The sequence below is a fragment of the Bombina bombina genome, chromosome 6 (assembly GCF_027579735.1).
Source record: "Bombina bombina isolate aBomBom1 chromosome 6, aBomBom1.pri, whole genome shotgun sequence".
Lineage (NCBI taxonomy): Eukaryota > Metazoa > Chordata > Amphibia > Anura > Bombinatoridae > Bombina > Bombina bombina.
Genome location: NC_069504.1, coordinates 314,720,796 through 314,737,335, shown reverse-complemented (window position 1 = coordinate 314,737,335; position 16,540 = coordinate 314,720,796). Strand labels below are relative to the sequence as shown.

At 37.1% G+C, this 16,540-nt stretch overlaps 1 protein-coding gene across 1 annotated transcript in view; it reads left to right on the top strand.

Annotated features, from left to right (window-relative positions):
• ACSS3 (acyl-CoA synthetase short chain family member 3) overlaps positions 1-16,540 on the top strand; it is a 328,915-nt gene that overhangs the window by 241,131 nt on the left and 71,244 nt on the right. The window contains exon 11 of the mRNA XM_053716935.1: positions 11,062-11,157. Coding sequence (XP_053572910.1) covers positions 11,062-11,157 — 96 coding nt within the window. The remainder of the gene's footprint in view (positions 1-11,061; positions 11,158-16,540) is intronic.

The following is a 16,540-nucleotide window of genomic DNA, read 5'->3' as shown; positions in this document are numbered from 1 at the left end:
CCGCCACCTACAGTAATGCCATGGGAGCATATATTATAAACACTATTGCCCCTGGAAAGTATCTCCCCTTGCAGCCATGTCTTGCTATTTCAAGGTTGACAAGGTTGTCTCATGGTTTATTTTGTGCATATGTTAGAGCAGACTATTTTATCGAGGACGTTTTCCCCAATATTAATTTGTTTGTGTAATGTTTTGAAGGAATTTTTATGGCAAGAGGTGAAAGGTTATGAGATAGATTTTGCTCCATTTATTATAAAAGAGAGTCTCAACCAGTGGCTTCACTTGGGGGAGGGGGGGTGGCACTGCCCCCAACATAATAGCTGCCCACTCCAACTGTGATTGATACTCAGATTCACACTGACTCCCTCAGCCCCATCTAGCCCTCACCACGGGTTGTCCGACCCCACCCACATAATGTCAATCCCGCGCCCTTCTGTTATGACCCTGCCCAAAACACCAGTGGGCCTTTGGGAAGTGCCACCCCAAAACTTAAGTCCTGAAAATGTCACTTTTTACATCTTGCTGAGTGGGTACAAATCTCCTCTTTTAATTGCAATTTTTGCATTGTGATGCTGCAGTGACTTCTTTTCCATGAGATATTAATTTAACAAACAAGTTTTTTTCAACCTAGGGCATTGTCATGTACTGGAAGCAATGTCCCCCATCCCTTATATTATTATTATTATTATCATTCATTTGTATAGCAGTGCCAACTAATTTCTACACTATTTATGTACCAGATCTTGTGATCAAAAGCAGACATGTTACACAAGTGATTTATTATTTACAAATATTGTATAAAAACCAATTGATTATAACATTTTACATTATTGCTATTTTAAATGTAAAATGTACACGGGTATCTAAAACAAGCTATTGGAGAAGAATACCTGGATAAATAAAGTGCTATGGTTAATATCTGACTCTGTAGTTAGTCTCAGGGTTTTTATTCCACACATCCTCTTCAGCCTGAAACAAGTATACTTTAGGTGATATAAATAAAAGAAACAGGCAACCAATGTATGCTTTGTCCTGCTGTGTCAAGTCTGTCCAATTTCACATGATGGTGTTTCTATGACATATATTGGTTCTCTGCTGCTGCCTGTATATTAGGTTATTTAACATGTAAGTAGAATTAAAGGGATATGAAACCCAAATGTATTATTTTATGATTCAAATAGAGAATGCAATTTTAACCCACCTTCTAATTTACTACTATTATCAATTTTTCTGTGTTCCTTGGTATCTTTATTTGAAAAGCAGGTATGTAAGTTTAGGAGCAGTCCCCTTTTTTTGTTTAGCAGCTGGGTAGTGCTTGCTTATTGGTGGCTAAATGTAGACACCAATCAGCAAGTGATACCCAGGTTCAGAACCAAAAATGGGCCGACTCCTAAGCTTACATTCCTTCTTTTCAAATAAAGTTACCAAGAGAACAAAGAAAAATTGATAATAGGAGTAAATTAGAAAGTGGCTTAAAATTGCATGCTCTATTTGAATCTTGAAAGAATAAATGTGGGTTTCATATCCCTTTAAATGTTAATATTTTTATTCATTCTATATTATAAATGAACATTTCAACAACATTATTTTTTATGAATTTAGTTGTATACATGTCTGCACACCTTCTAACCACCATGAACAGTATGCTTCTAAACCATGAACAGTATGCTCTTTTACATTTTAGTAGAAATTAAATGTATTACAGTTCATAATTTAGTTTTTTAAGGATTAAGGATACTGTTTTTTGAATAACTTGTTAATAACCTGGGGGAACTGTCTCTATCAGTCAGCATATTTAACGGCTATTCTATATATATATATATATATATATATATATATATATATATATATATATATATATATATATATATATATATATATATATATATATATATACACTGTGTGTGTATATGTGTGTATATATATATATATATATATATATATATATTGTGTGTGTGTATGTGTGTGTGTATATATATATATATATATATACTGTATATAAATATATATTTATTATGTGTGTTATGTCCCTATAAAAATGTTTGGTTTTCTAATTTTTATTTTGTCACTGTCCCTCATAATATAGCTGTCTGTTGTTTAGTTTCCTTGGCAAAAACAGTAAATTATTAAATTATGAAAGATAAATTTTAAATGTCACATTTGGACTGTTTTTTTGTTTTTATGATTTGATTGGTAGGTAAATAAATCAGGGGTTCAAAACAAGTATAGAAAACTTTTATTTATTTTTCATATTATCTTTTAATGACTTCCTGTCCAAGACACACAGGACTACTTTAGAGACCATCCTGGAGTCATTTGATGATCATCAAACTTCTTTAGAAATCATTTGCACATCATCAGGCTTGTAAAGTCATCAGCTTAGGTTAAAAATTCTGGGTGATGACTTCAGAATGATTAGCCGATTACCTTACTGATTACTTCATGAACTGCCAGTGAATGCCTCTAGAGTCATCTCATTTAAATATTTTGGCCTATGGGCATACTTCAGGGTGGCTTCTGATAATTAGCCTGGAGTTATCGATTACTTCAGAATGACTCCAGGAAGATCATCCTTTTTGAAGAGGGTGGGCAATTAAGGTTATTTTTCAAGATCAAAAATTATTTAAAACAATCTAACAGACAAAGGATACATTAGGCCCCTCTGTTGTTTAACCATACCCAAAACTGACAAGTAATATCTACTAGATTGATTTACAAAGTTTATAACGTCCTTTTGTCACTGTATTTTGTTTATTGTTTGCCATTAAATAGCAAACTAAAATATAATAATAATAAAAAAAACAGAAGCTATTGAAGATTACATTTAAATAAAGAATAATCGCTGGTGCAATGAAAAAATTAAACAATTAAAAAGTCAACATAATGGCAGTTTCAAATGTTTGTAAAACATTTAGGACATTTAGGCCAGATGACAAGTGGAGCAGTATTTAATGCTCCTGCTTGTGCGCTAACTCCGCTAGAAGTAAGCTTTTTGTTCGTGCCGGGTAGTGTTCATATTACAAATTGAAAGAAAATCCTAATGCACTGCAAAAAGTTGAACTTCGAATATAGCGATTGCGTTAACATATTCCCCTATAGAAGTCAACAGAAACAATAATAGCACGCAAACCAGATTGCATATTCTGAAGTACGCTAACCCGATATGAAAATATGAATATTTCATATTCACATAGCAGAATATGCTCTATTTATTTATAAATACATATTCCTACATATATCTGGTGTTTTGGTACAATATATATATATATATATATATATATATATATATATATACACACATATCTATATATATATATATATATATATATATATATATATACATGATTAAATACATAGAACATATTCTGCTATGTGCAGAACATTGGAAAGTGAAATATTTACAGTACAAACATAGTATAACATTTTATTAAATATAAATATTTCATAAAAATGTTTTTACATGTTTTCATCTACTTAAAGGGTCTAGTCAAAAATAATCTTTCATGATTCAGACAGGGCATGTCATTTTAAACAAGATTCCAATTTACTTTTAACATCAATTTTGCTTTGTTCTCTTGGTATTCTTAGTTGAAAGCTAAACCTAGATAGGCTCATATGCTATTTTTTTAGCCCTTGAAGGCCGCCTCTTATCTAAATGCATTTCTCCAACATAGGTGTGTCCGGTCCACGGCGTCATCCTTACTTGTGGGATATTCTCTTCCCCAACAGGAAATGGCAAAGAGCCCAGCAAAGCTGGTCATATGATCCCTCCTAGGCTCCGCCTACCCCAGTCATTCTCTTTGCCGTTGCACAGGCAACATCTCCACGGAGATGGCTAAGAGTTTTTTGGTGTTTAAATGTAGTTTTTATTCTTCAATCAAGTGTTTGTTATTTTAAAATAGTGCTGGTATGTACTATTTACTCTGAAACAGAAAAGAGAAGAAGATTTCTGTTTGTGAGAGGAAGATGATTTTAGCAAACGTTACTAAAATCGATTGCTGTTTCCACACAGGACTGTTGAGATGAAGTAACTTCAGTTGGGGGAAGCAGTTGGCAGACTTTTCTGCCTGAGGTATGATGGCCACATTTCTAACACGACTTGGTAATGCTGGAAGGCTGTCATTTTCCCTATGGGGACCGGTAAGCCATTTTCTTAGATTAAGTATAAGAATAAAGGCTTTATAAGGGCTTAAAAAACTGGTAGACATTTTTCTGGGCTAAAACGATTACTTGCTAAGCATATTTGACAGATTATAGCGCTTTATAGTTATTATAATCTTGGGGATTGTTGTTAAAAAAACGGCAGGCACTGTATGGACACCTTTTTCAGATGGGGGCCTTCTCTAGTCATAGGCAGAGCCTCATTTTCGCGCCACTAATGCGCAGTTGTTTTTGGAAGGCAAGGCATGCAGATGCATGTGTGAGGAGCTAAGATCCACTGAAAAAGCTTATAGAAGGTGTCATTTGGTATCGTATTCCCCTCTGGGCTTGGTTGGGTCTCAGCAAAGCAGATTCCTGGGACTGTATAGGGGTTAAATGTAAAAACGGCTCCGGTTCCGTTATTTTAAGTGTTAAAGCTTTCAAATTGTGTGCAATACTTTTAAGGCTTTAAGACACTGTGGTGAAATTTTGGTGAATTTTGAACAATTGCTTCATATTTTTTCGCATATTCAGTAATAAAGTGTGTTCTGTTTAAAATTTAAAGTGACAGTAACGGTTTTATTTTAAAACGTTTTTTGTGCTTTGTTGACAAGTGTAAGCCTGTTTAACATGTCTGAACCATCAGATAAACGATGTTCTATATGTATGAAAGCCAATGTGTCTCCCCATTTAAATATATGTGATAATTGTGACATGGTGTCCAAACAAAGTAGGGACTATGATGCCACAGATAATAATAGTGCCCAAGATGATTCTTCAGATGAGGGGAGTAAGCATGGTACTGCATCACCCCCTTCTGTGTCTACACCAGTTTTGCCCACACAAGAGGCCCCTAGTACATCTAGTGCGCCAATACTTATTACTATGCAACAATTAACGGCTGTTATGGATAATTTTATTGCAAATATTTTATCTAAAATGCCTACTTATCAAAGAAAGGGCGATTGCTCTGTTTTAAACACTGAAGAGCAAGAGGACGCTGATGATAACGCTTCTGACATACCCTCACACCAATCTGAAGGGGCCAGGAGGGAGGTTTTGTCTGAGGGAGAAATTTCAGATTCAGGAAAAATTTCTCAACAAGCTGAACCTGATGTTGTAACATTTAAATTTAAATTAGAACATCTCCGCGCACTGCTTAAGGAGGTATTATCTACTCTGGATGATTGTGACAATTTGCTCATTCCAGAGAAATTATGTAAGATGGACAAGTTCCTAGAGGTTCCGGTGCCCCCCGATGTTTTTCCTATACCCAAGCGGGTGGCGGACATAGTAAACAAGGAATGGGAAAGGCCCGGCATACCTTTTGTGCCTCCCCCTATATTTAAGAAATTATTTCCTATAGTCGACCCCAGAAAGGACTTATGGCAGACAGTCCCTAAGGTCGAGGGGGCGGTCTCTACTCTAAACAAACGCACTACTATTCCCATAGAAGATAGTTGTGCTTTTAAAGATCCTATGGATAAAAAATTAGAGGGTTTGCTTAAAAAAAAAATGTTTGTTCAGCAAGGTTACCTTCTTCAACCAATTTCATGCATTGTTCCTGTCACTACGGCAGCGTGTTTCTGGTTCGAAGAACTAGAAAAGTCGCTCAATAAAGAATCTTCGTATGAGGAGGTTATGGACAGAGTTCATGCACTTAAATTTGCTAACTCTTTTATTCTAGATGCCGCTTTGCAATTAGCGAGATTAGCGGCGAAAAATTCAGGGTTTGCTATCGTGGCGCGCAGAGCGCTCTGGCTAAAGTCTTGGTCAGCGGATGTGTCTTCCAAGACAAAATTGCTTAACATCCCTTTCAAGGGCAAAACACTGTTTGGTCCTGATTTGAAAGAGATTATTTCAGACATCACCGGAGGAAAGGGCCACGCCCTTCCTCAGGATAGGTCTTTTAAGGTTAGAAATAAGCCTAATTTTCGTCCCTTTCGCAGAAACGGACCAGCCTCTACTTCTACATCCTCTAAGCAAGAGGGTAATACTTCTCAACCCAAACCAGCCTGGAGACCGATGCAAGGCTGGAACAAGGGTAAGCAGGCCAAGAAGCCTGCCACTGCTACCAAAACAGCATGAAGGGATGGCCCCCGATCCGGGACCGGATCTGGTGGGGGGCAGACTTTCTCTCTTTGCTCAGGCCTGGGCAAGAGATGTTCAGGATCCTTGGGCACTAGAAATAGTTTCTCAAGGTTATCTCCTGGAATTCAAGGAACTACCCCCAAGGGGAAGGTTCCACAGGTCTCAATTATCTTCAAACCAAATAAAAAGACAGGCATTCTTACATTGTGTAGAAGACCTGTTAAGGATGGGAGTAATTCATCCAGTTCCAATAAGAGAACAAGGGATGGGGTTTTACTCCAACCTGTTCATAGTTCCCAAAAAAGAGGGAACATTCAGACCAATTCTAGATCTCAAGATCCTAAACAAATTTCTCAGGGTTCCATCGTTCAAAATGGAAACCATTCGAACGATCCTTCCTACCATCCAGGAAGGTCAATTTATGACCACGGTGGATTTAAAGGATGCGTACCTCTATATTCCTATCCACAAGGAACCTCATCAGTTCCTAAGGTTCGCTTTTCTGGACAAGCATTACCAGTTTGTGGCACTTCCATTCGGATTAGCCACTGCTCCGAGAATTTTCACAAAGGTACTAGGGTCCCTTCTAGCGGTTCTAAGACCAAGGGGCATTGCAGTAGTACCGTACTTGGACGACATCCTGATTCAAGCGTCGTCTCTGTCAAAAGCAAAGGCTCATACGGACATCGTCCTAGCCTTTCTCAGATCTCACGGATGGAAAGTAAACATAGAAAAAAGTTCTCTTTCCCCGTCAACAAGAGTTCCCTTCTTGGGAAAAATAATAGACTCCTTAGAAATGAGGATTTTTCTGACAGAGGTCAGAAAATCAAAACTTCTAAGCTCTTGTCAAGTTCTTCATTCTGTTCTTCGTCCTTCCATAGCGCAGTGCATGGAAGTAATAGGATTGATGGTTGCAGCAATGGACATAGTTCCTTTTGCACGAATTCATCTAAGACCATTACAACTGTGCATGCTCAGACAGTGGAATGGGGATTATACAGACTTGTCTCCGACGATTCAAGTAGATCAAAGGACCAGAGATTCACTCCGTTGGTGGCTAATCCTGGACAACCTGTCACAGGGAATGAGCTTCCGCAGACCAGAGTGGGTCATTGTCACGACCGACGCCAGTCTGGTGGGCTGGGGCGCGGTCTGCGAACCCCTGAAAGCTCAGGGTCTATGGTCTCGGGAAGAATCTCTTCTCCCGATAAACATTCTGGAACTTAGAGCGATATTCAATGCTCTCAAAGCTTGGCCTCATCTAGCAAAGGCCAAATTCATAAGGTTTCAATCAGACAACATGACGACAGTTGCATATATCAACCATCAGGGGGGAACAAGGAGTTCCCTGGCGATGGAGGAAGTGACCAAGATAATTCAATGGGCGGAGGATCACTCCTGCCACTTGTCTGCAATCCACATCCCAGGAGTGGAAAATTGGGAAGCGGATTTTCTGAGTCGTCAGACATTCCATCCGGGGGAGTGGGAACTCCACCCGGAAATCTTTGCCCAAATAACTCAATTATGGGGCATTCCAGACATGGATCTGATGGCGTCTCGTCAGAACTTCAAGGTTCCTTGTTATGGGTCCAGATCCAGGGATCCCAAGGCGACTCTAGTGGATGCACTAGTAGCACCTTGGACCTTCAACCTAGCTTATGTTTTTCCACCGTTTCCTCTCATTCCCAGGCTGGTAGCCAGGATCAACCAGGAGAGGGCTTCGGTGATCTTGATAGCTCCTGCGTGGCCATGCAGGACTTGGTATGCAGACCTGGTGAATATGTCATCGGCTCCACCATGGAAGCTACCTTTGAGACAGGACCTTCTGGTTCAAGGTCCATTCGAACATCCGAATCTGGTTTCTCTCCAACTGACTGCTTGGAGATTGAACGCTTGATTTTATCAAAGCGTGGGTTTTCAGATTCTGTAATTGATACTCTGATTCAGGCTAGAAAGCCTGTGACTAGAAAAATTTACCATAAGATATGGAAAAAATATATCTGTTGGTGTGAATCTAAAGGATTCCCGTGGAACAAGATAAAAATTCCTAGGATTTTATCCTTTCTACAAGAGGGTTTGGAGAAGGGATTATCTGCAAGTTCTCTGAAGGGACAGATTTCTGCGTTATCTGTTTTACTTCACAAAAGGCTGGCAGCTGTGCCAGACGTTCAAGCGTTTGTTCAGGCTCTGGTTAGAATCAAGCCTGTTTACAGACCTTTGACTCCTCCCTGGAGTCTTAATCTAGTTCTTTCAGTTCTTCAAGGGGTTCCGTTTGAACCCTTACATTCCGTAGATATTAAGTTATTATCTTGGAAAGTTTTGTTTTTGGTTGCAATTTCTTCTGCTAGAAGAGTTTCTGAGTTATCTGCGCTGCAGTGTTCTCCGCCCTATCTGGTGTTCCATGCAGATAAGGTGGTTTTGCGTACTAAGCCTGGTTTTCTTCCGAAAGTTGTTTCCAACAAGAATATTAACCAGGAGATAGTTGTACCTTCTTTGTGCCCGAATCCAGTTTCAAAGAAGGAACGTTTGTTACACAATTTGGACGTAGTCCGTGCTCTAAAATTCTATTTAGAGGCCACTAAAGATTTCAGACAAACTTCTTCTTTGTTTGTTGTTTATTCTGGTAAAAGGAGAGGTCAAAAAGCAACTTCTACCTCTCTTTCCTTTTGGCTTAAAAGCATTATCCGTTTGGCTTATGAGACTGCCGGACGGCAGCCTCCTGAAAGAATCACAGCTCACTCCACTAGGGCTGTGGCTTCCACATGGGCTTTCAAGAACGAGGCTTCTGTTGACCAGATTTGTAAGGCAGCGACTTGGTCTTCACTGCACACTTTTGCCAAATTTTACAAATTTGATACTTTTGCTTCTTCAGAGGCTATTTTTGGGAGAAAGGTTTTGCAAGCCGTGGTGCCTTCCATTTAGGTGACCTGATTTGCTCCCTCCCTTCATCCGTGTCCTAAAGCTTTGGTATTGGTTCCCACAAGTAAGGATGACGCCGTGGACCGGACACACCTATGTTGGAGAAAACAGAATTTATGCTTACCTGATAAATTACTTTCTCCAACGGTGTGTCCGGTCCATGGCCCGCCCTGGTTTTTTTTAATCAGGTCTGATGAATTATTTTCTCTAACTACAGTCACCACGGTATCATATGGTTTCTCCTATGCATATTTCCTCCTGTACGTCGGTCGAATGACTGGGGTAGGCGGAGCCTAGGAGGGATCATATGACCAGCTTTGCTGGGCTCTTTGCCATTTCCTGTTGGGGAAGAGAATATCCCACAAGTAAGGATGACGCCGTGGACCGGACACACCGTTGGAGAAAGTAATTTATCAGGTAAGCATAAATTCTGTTTTTGACTGTTTTTTACAACTAGAGGGTGTTAGTTCATGTGTGCTATATAGATAACATTGTGCTCATGCACGTGGAGTTACCTAGGAGTCAGCACTGATTGACTAAAATGCAAGTCTTTCAAAAGAACTGAAATAAGGGGGCAGTCTACCGAGGCTTTAGATACAAGATAATTACAGAGCTGTAAAAAAGTGTATTAATATAACAGTGTTGGTTATGCAAAACTGGGTAAGGGGTAATAAAGGGATAATCTGTCTTTTTAAACAATACAAATTCTGGTGTAGACTATCCCTTTTGACTGCAAATAGATTCAATGCCCTTATAACTTTTTTGTGCAATTTTTATTTATTTATATTAGATAGTGTTATTATGAGTGTAACTGTGCTTTTTAATGTATTTTTGATGTGTTTTGTGACACTTTTCTGTTTTCCGAAACAGTTAACCAGAGCTCTGAGGACACGGTAATCATTCTAGCATAAATCGCGATTGCGCTTATGAGTTTGTGTTCACTTTCAACTTGTAATACGAGCGCTACATCCAACCACCTGCAATGCACCCCTTTTCAGTCTGTGTAACTGTCAGCGCACCACTCGTAATCTGGCGCTTATTTTGTATGCAGATCATTTGCAAAGCAGTGATTCATTTCTGAAACAGGTTTATCATTAATTATTATTAAAACTGCGTATCCTCTACATTGTCTAGTAATTGGTTTGACTTGTAAAATTAATATATATTAAACAAAATGTCATATTTGTTCAAATAGTTTTGTTTTTTTACTGACCTTTAAATCTCAATTTTTTCTGAAATATGTGGATAGAAACTCTTGTGTCTTATTTTTTATATTTGTCTTCCAAGACTTTGTATAGATTTGATCTCCACTGGAGTCCTTTGATCCATGACTTATTTTTGCAGGATATCTGGCAGAATTTCAGATCTCTGGTATTCTAAAAAGAAATAAAAATAGTATTTTCAGATTTCCTGTGTGTGAACGCTAACTGTGGAAGTACCAGGTAATACTGGTGATGTGAACTGTGAGCAAAAGATAATTTGCCACTACGTTTAAGATTAGGGTGTCAAAGCTGCATCATCATAAAAGTAAGGGATTCAGTATTAATAGACTTTGACATATGGCAATAGGTTAAGTGGTAAGAGCTTTGTAGCACTTTTTTATAAGAGCTGTAATACATTAGCAATTATGTTAAACTTTCTCTTGTATTTGACAAAATGAGTTGTGCGTGTATGTGTGTGTATATGTGTGTGTATATATATATATATATATATATATATATATATACACACACACATAGAGTATATATACTGTACATATAACTATAGCAAGAACGAGAGGGAGATAGAGAACAAGAGAGAGTGAGAGAGAACGATAGAGCGAGAACCATTACAATAGATGCATGGTTGCACTAATCATGTTGCTGAATGATATATTCTCCTGCATAATGTTAACTATCTTTGTACCCCTAGAAACTGGATCTCCTATTACAGCGACGTGCATTGGTTTAGGAAATTCATTAACCCCTCCTCCAGGACAAACAGGGAAGCCTGTTCCAGGGTACAATGGTAAGAATTTTCAGTTGCCATGAATGAGTAACATTTTTTGTATTCCCTGTTAGCCTTTTATTATATTGTATTAATCAATTAATAAATATGAATCTACTACATATATTTTTCAAAAAATAAACTTCACAATTATTAAAATATATCCAGTTGCAGAAATATTCACTTGTTTTTAATCATATTTTTAATCCACCAGACAAATTGTATTATATCAATTGAATTTAAAAGTTTATTACATGTTATCACTAATTCTTACTAATTTCTATTAAATAACATAAATATATTTTATTTTGGGTAGGTGACTTTTTATATTTTATTATTTCTTAAGGATAGATTTGTTTTCTAAAAGTTCATGGTGCGTTGACAAAAACAAGATATGATTTGTGTGGGTATCTCAAATTAAAACCATTGATTTTAATGTATAAATGCATTGAGCACAAATAACTAAAACATCTTGAGTACAGGGGGTGTGAAAAGATTTGACTGCAAAGAAGTTAAAGGGACATTAAACACTAAATAAATGCTAAATAGAATGATGCATTCCAAGGAAAGATTAATATAAGAATAACATGTAGATGTATTTTTTAAAGTTTCATTAGCTGTTTAAATATTGACAAAATAAGTGTAAAGTTTAATGTCTATAAAACAATGGAAGCTGCCATGTCATAACTTAGGTTACTCTCACTGCTGTGGCCAATTAGGGACAGTTATAAATAGGTCACTAGAGTGTGCAACCAATGGGACCTATTTAACAAAGGTCTGTCGGACCTGATCCGACAGTGCGGATCAGGTCCAACAGACCTCGCTGAATGCGGAGAGCAATACGCTCTCCGTATTCAGCATTACACCAGCAGCTCTTGTGAACTGCTGGTGCAATGCCGCTTCCTGCAGATTCACAGCCAATCGATCGGGTTGAATGGCGGCGATGATTGTCCACCTGCTCAGAGCAGACGGACAGGTTATGGAGCAACGGTCTTTAGACCGCTGCATCATAACTGGTGTTTCTGGTGAGCCTGCAGGCTCGCCAGAAACACGGGCCCTCAAGCTCCATCCGGAGCTTGATAAATGGGCCCCAATAGCTGTGTGGAATATGTGTTCTGCATTTCCATTTCTAAAAGAAACTAAATAGCTCACAAATTCAGAATGGAATTAAAAGGAATGGGGACAACATAAATAATGAAAGTATATTGCAGAGTTTTTTATTTATACAGTTTATCATTTTAGAATATTGTCTCAAAGTGTTTAATGTCCCTTTAATGGAACCGTAAACAATAAATGCTTGATCAGTGCAGGAACTCATTTATATCTGCTTCTAGTTTGTAACAGCAAAGTGTTTAAAGGGCTTGTCTTTAGGTTGCAAATCTATGAAAACCGTGATAACAAAATAACATTATAATTATACAATTTAGAACTCAATTCAGAGAGAGAGAGAGAATACATAGATATACAGATATATACATAGAGAGAAAGAACATGCTTGTATAAATATATATATATATATACAAACATGTCCCTTAAATGATAATAAACCCAATATTTATTTAATACCATTTTAGTCTATTTATGAAGCAGCGGATGCTCCTTCCGACCCACTTCGCTTCAGTTCTGCCTGAAGCGGAAGTTAAGAAGCAGCAGTCCTAAGACCGCTGCTCCTTAACTCGTCCGCCACCTCTGATCGGGTTGATTGACACCCCCTGCTAGCGGCCGCAAATCTGCAAGGGGCGGCATTGCACCAGTATGCTGTCTGCATTTATTGATGTTTGGCAGACATGATTCCCTATAGCGTATCATGTCTGTCCGCACCATGGTAAATATACCCCCATATATTAACATATTGGTGAGTTTAAAAATGTTTACCATTCACAATTTTTTGTTTGCTACTCTTGTTTTTCAGTAGCTAAACCCCTACCACTTGCCTTATGTGGAGGAGCCAATCCTGAAATGTTACTGTAGTAGACAAAGCTAGCCACTGTCATATTAGCATACTCTATTGTTTTGAGGTTCATTATGTTATTAGCTCTGCTGAAGGCAATTAAGGACATATATGTGGCATGGTTAGCCTATATTGTGCTCTATCAGTTCTGAGAATGGGAAAACTTATTTCTAAGACTTAAATTACAGCAAAAGGAACACAATTAATAATAAAATATATTGCTTTTTTTGTTTACAACAGATAATCCATTATTTTATATTACAATATAATATAATACAACATAAAATGTGTTTACTGTCTGTTTAACTTTGATGCAACCCTCCTCATCCTATCTATCATCTATCTATCTATCTATCTATCTATTTGTCTATACACTACTGTGCAAAAGCTTTAGGATTTTAATGCTTTAAAGTAGGATTACTTTCAAAAATATAAATGTTCATAGTTTATTTTTATATTAACAAAATAAGTGAGTAAACAGAAGAACAATCTAAATCAAATCAACATTTGGTGTGACAACCCTTTGCCTTCAAAACAGCATCAATTCTTCTAGACACAGTTGCATACAGTTTTTTAAGGAACTTGACAGGTAGGTTGTTTAAAACATCTTGGAGAACGAACCACAGTTCTTCTGTGGATTTAGTCAGCCTCAGTTGCTTGTCTCTTCATGTAATCCCAGATATACTTGATGATCAGGGCTCTGTGGAGGCCATACCATCACTTCAAGGACTCCTTTTTCTTCTTTATGCTGAAGGTAGTACTTAATGACTTTGGCTGTATGTTTGAGGTTGTTGCCGTTCTGCAGAATACATTTGGGACCAATCAGATGCCTCCATGACTGTATTGCATCGTGGCCGGACTGTTATCCGACTGAAGCTTGTCCGACGGACATTTGTCCCACGGACAATATTCCGAAAGACATTTATCCGGCTGCTGGGTGGGAATGAAGCTTAAAAATCATGGTTTTATAACATTTTTAATAGTGGACTGACAAAAGACAATTAAATCAACTTATATATAACATTTATAACATTTTTAATAGTGGACTGACAAAAGACAATTAAATCAATTTATATATAACATATTAATTATAATATATAATATTATAATAATTATATTATGTGTTAAAAGTACATTGTGAGGGTAGGGACCCATGGATAGGTTCCCAGAGGCGGTTGCGGCGCCCGAGTCACTGATTGTAACAGAAAATTTTGGATCGTATCTGCCCTCGGCCGAATGTATCTTGATTTATTTAAGTAAATCTTATATATTATGAGCTATTGCCTTTAAAAAGTCTAATCTTGAGTATTCACTGTATTTTTCTAAAACTTTCATTATCCTGTTGTTTATGATTTCATATTTTTTTTTTGGTTTTCTCAGTTCAACTCCAGAATCAATTTTTTCAATTGTTAACTCCCATTCTGCTTGTTCTTTTCTTATTTTTGAAACTAGTCTGCAAATGCTTGGGTGGGTTATAGACATTTGTTGGTCAAATGCTCTGTGCCATCCTTCTAGAGAGTTGTTTGTTCTAGATAACCCTAGCTTTTTTCTTTCAAAAGTGTTCCACATCGTAATATCGAAAGTAGGTTTTCTTCTTGTACCTTGTTGTAGTTCGCCAATCCAGGTTTTTTCAAAATAATTTAAAAATTCAGATAAAATGTTACTGTTTTGTTTTTCTATTGATTTTACAAAGTCATTAAATGTTTCAACTACATATTCCACTGGCACAAATGCTAATGCTTCTAAGCATTTTATGATCAGAGCATTTTTTTCATTATTATACCATATTTTTAAGCCCAAAGATTGTATTTCTTTCATGTAATTAGCAAGAGTCCATGAGCTAGTGATGTATGGGATATACATTCCTACCAGGAGGGGCAAAGTTTCCCAAACCTCAAAATGCCTATAAATACACCCCTCACCACACCCACAAATCAGTTTTACAAACTTTGCCTCCTGTGGAGGTGGTGAAGTAAGTTTGTGCTAGATTCTACGTTGATATGCACTCTGCAACAGGTTGGAGCCCGGTTTTCCTCTCAGCGTTGCAGTGAATGTCAGAGGGATGTGAAGAGAGTATTGCCTATTTGAATTCAATGATCTCCTTCTACGGGGTCTATTTCATAGGTTCTCTGTTATCGGTCGTAGAGATTCACCTCTTACCTCCCTTTTCAGATCGACGATATACTCTTATATATACCATTACCTCTACTGATTCTCGTTTCAGTACTGGTTTGGCTTTCTACTACATGTAGATGAGTGTCCTGGGGTAAGTAAGTCTTATTTCCTGTGACACTCTAAGCTATGGTTGGGCACTTTTTTATAAAGTTCTAAATATATGTGTTTAAACATTTATTTGCCTTGATTCAGGATGTTCAACGTTCCTTATTTCAGACAGTCAGTTTCATATTTGGGATAATGCATATGAATAAATAATTTTTTCTTACCTTAAAATTTGACTTTTTTCCCTGTGGGCTGTTAGGCTCGCGGGGGCTGAAAATGCTTCATTTTATTGCGTCATTCTTGGCGCGGACTTTCTTGGCGCAAAAATTTTCTTGTCATTTCCGGCGTCATACGTGTCGCCTGAAGTTGCGTCATTTTTTTTTACGTTTTTTGCGCCAAAAAATGTCGGCGTTACCGGATGTGGCGCCATTTTTTGCACCAAAAGCATTTAGGCGCCAAATAATGTGGGCGGCTTTTTTGGCGCTAAAAAATTTGAGCGTCATTGTTGTCTCCACAATATTTAAGTCTCATTATTTATTGCTTCTGGTTGCTAGAAGCTTGTTTATTGGCATTTTTTTCCCATTCCTGAAACTGTCATTTAAGGAATTTGATCTTTTTTGCTTTATATGTTGTTTTTTTCTATTACATATTGCAAGATGTCTCAGATTGACCCTGAATCAGAAGCCACTTCTAGAAAAACGCTTAACTGAGTTTCAGTTCTACCAAAGCTAAGTTCATTTATTTTAAATGTTATAAATGTTTATCTTTAGCTATGGTTTGTAATAAGTTATTATGATATACTTTTACATGCAGAATCCATAAGTGTTTATGCTTTATATATTTCCATTCTTACATCTTATGCACAAGAAATATTTAGAAGATTTATAAGAAATATTTTTCTGATTCTATTTTAAAGGCTTTGTCTGACTTCGTGCCTTCTAATAAAATTTTTAGGTCTTTTTCACTTCTTTTTTAATTATTGAAGTTTCAAATGACCAACAACATACTGATTTATCCTTCTCTGTTGATGTTTTTTCTCTTTCAGAAATTTTCTTCATCAGATACTGACACTAACAAATCTACTTTTTTATTATTTTTCTATTATTAAAGTACATTTGTTCTTTGTTGAAAAGGTGTTGATTATTTTGGATATTAAGGTAACTAGTTCTTTAAGACTAGCTGACACTATTTCTGCCTATTTATTTCTTCTGTGTTTTCAGAGGTTTTCTTTCC